The sequence below is a fragment of the Sphaeroforma arctica genome, assembly GCF_001186125.1.
Source record: "Sphaeroforma arctica JP610 unplaced genomic scaffold supercont1.11868, whole genome shotgun sequence".
NCBI lineage: Eukaryota > Ichthyosporea > Ichthyophonida > Sphaeroforma > Sphaeroforma arctica.
In genome coordinates this window covers 1-785 of record NW_014028690.1, presented here as the reverse complement: position 1 = coordinate 785, position 785 = coordinate 1, and the positions used below count along the sequence as shown (strand labels likewise).

The 785-nt window shown below is 38.2% G+C and overlaps 1 protein-coding gene across 1 annotated transcript; it reads right to left on the bottom strand.

Annotated features, from left to right (window-relative positions):
• Positions 1–246: 246 nt before the first annotated feature.
• Positions 247–458, bottom strand: SARC_17729 (hypothetical protein; the record flags this gene model as incomplete). The annotated part of the gene is made up of 1 exon (XM_014288181.1): positions 247–458. A coding segment is annotated over one exon (212 nt), but the record flags the coding sequence as incomplete, so codon positions are not given.
• Between the last annotated feature and the right edge of the window lie 327 nt (positions 459–785).

Genomic DNA, 785 nt, shown 5'->3' with positions numbered 1-785 from the left:
TCCGGTACGAAGCGTGATAACATATCCGGTAAATAGTTATGTATCCCTGGTAGATGTTTGATATCAAAATGAAACATTGATATATATATCACTCACGTTGGCATGCGCCCTGCCCTGAAAAACCGCAACATTTGTACATTAGAAACCGTAAGATCGACTCGTTAATATTTCATAGCACCTCATTACAGTCCCTCTGTATGAGAGTGCAGAAACACAATAAATGTCGTATGGTGCATTTGCACATACATTTGCTGTAGTAGGACCTGTTCGTGATCCCGTTCTAGTAGCTTTATTATCTCTCGCGTTTTAGTGTTCGTCTCGGACTCATCGGCTGCTTTCGAAGTGAATAGTTTGGTGAACGCACTCCATTTCGACTGTTTGGCTTCGACATACGCATTCAATAGATCCGCCAAACGGGTCAAAGTCTGGTTCAGTATGTTAAAACAGAAGAACGTCATGAGAAATCTGAGGGAGCTGAGGTACATAGCATGTGACAAAAGGAATGTGAATACGCAAAAAAACTATCTATATCTGTCATAAGTATATTATCATTTCATGGCCTATGGAGTAGTGTACATTGATATAATTTATTGCACATGACGAAAGAACGTTACGCAATCAGCCAGCCTATGAATCGACCAAATGCCCAACGATAGCATCACACACAGATTTCAACAAAAAAGTATATAAATATGCAAACACACACGCGCACACACACACACACATTCCAAAAAAATCATATAAAATGAAAATATATATATACAAATATACATATAAATGAAAGA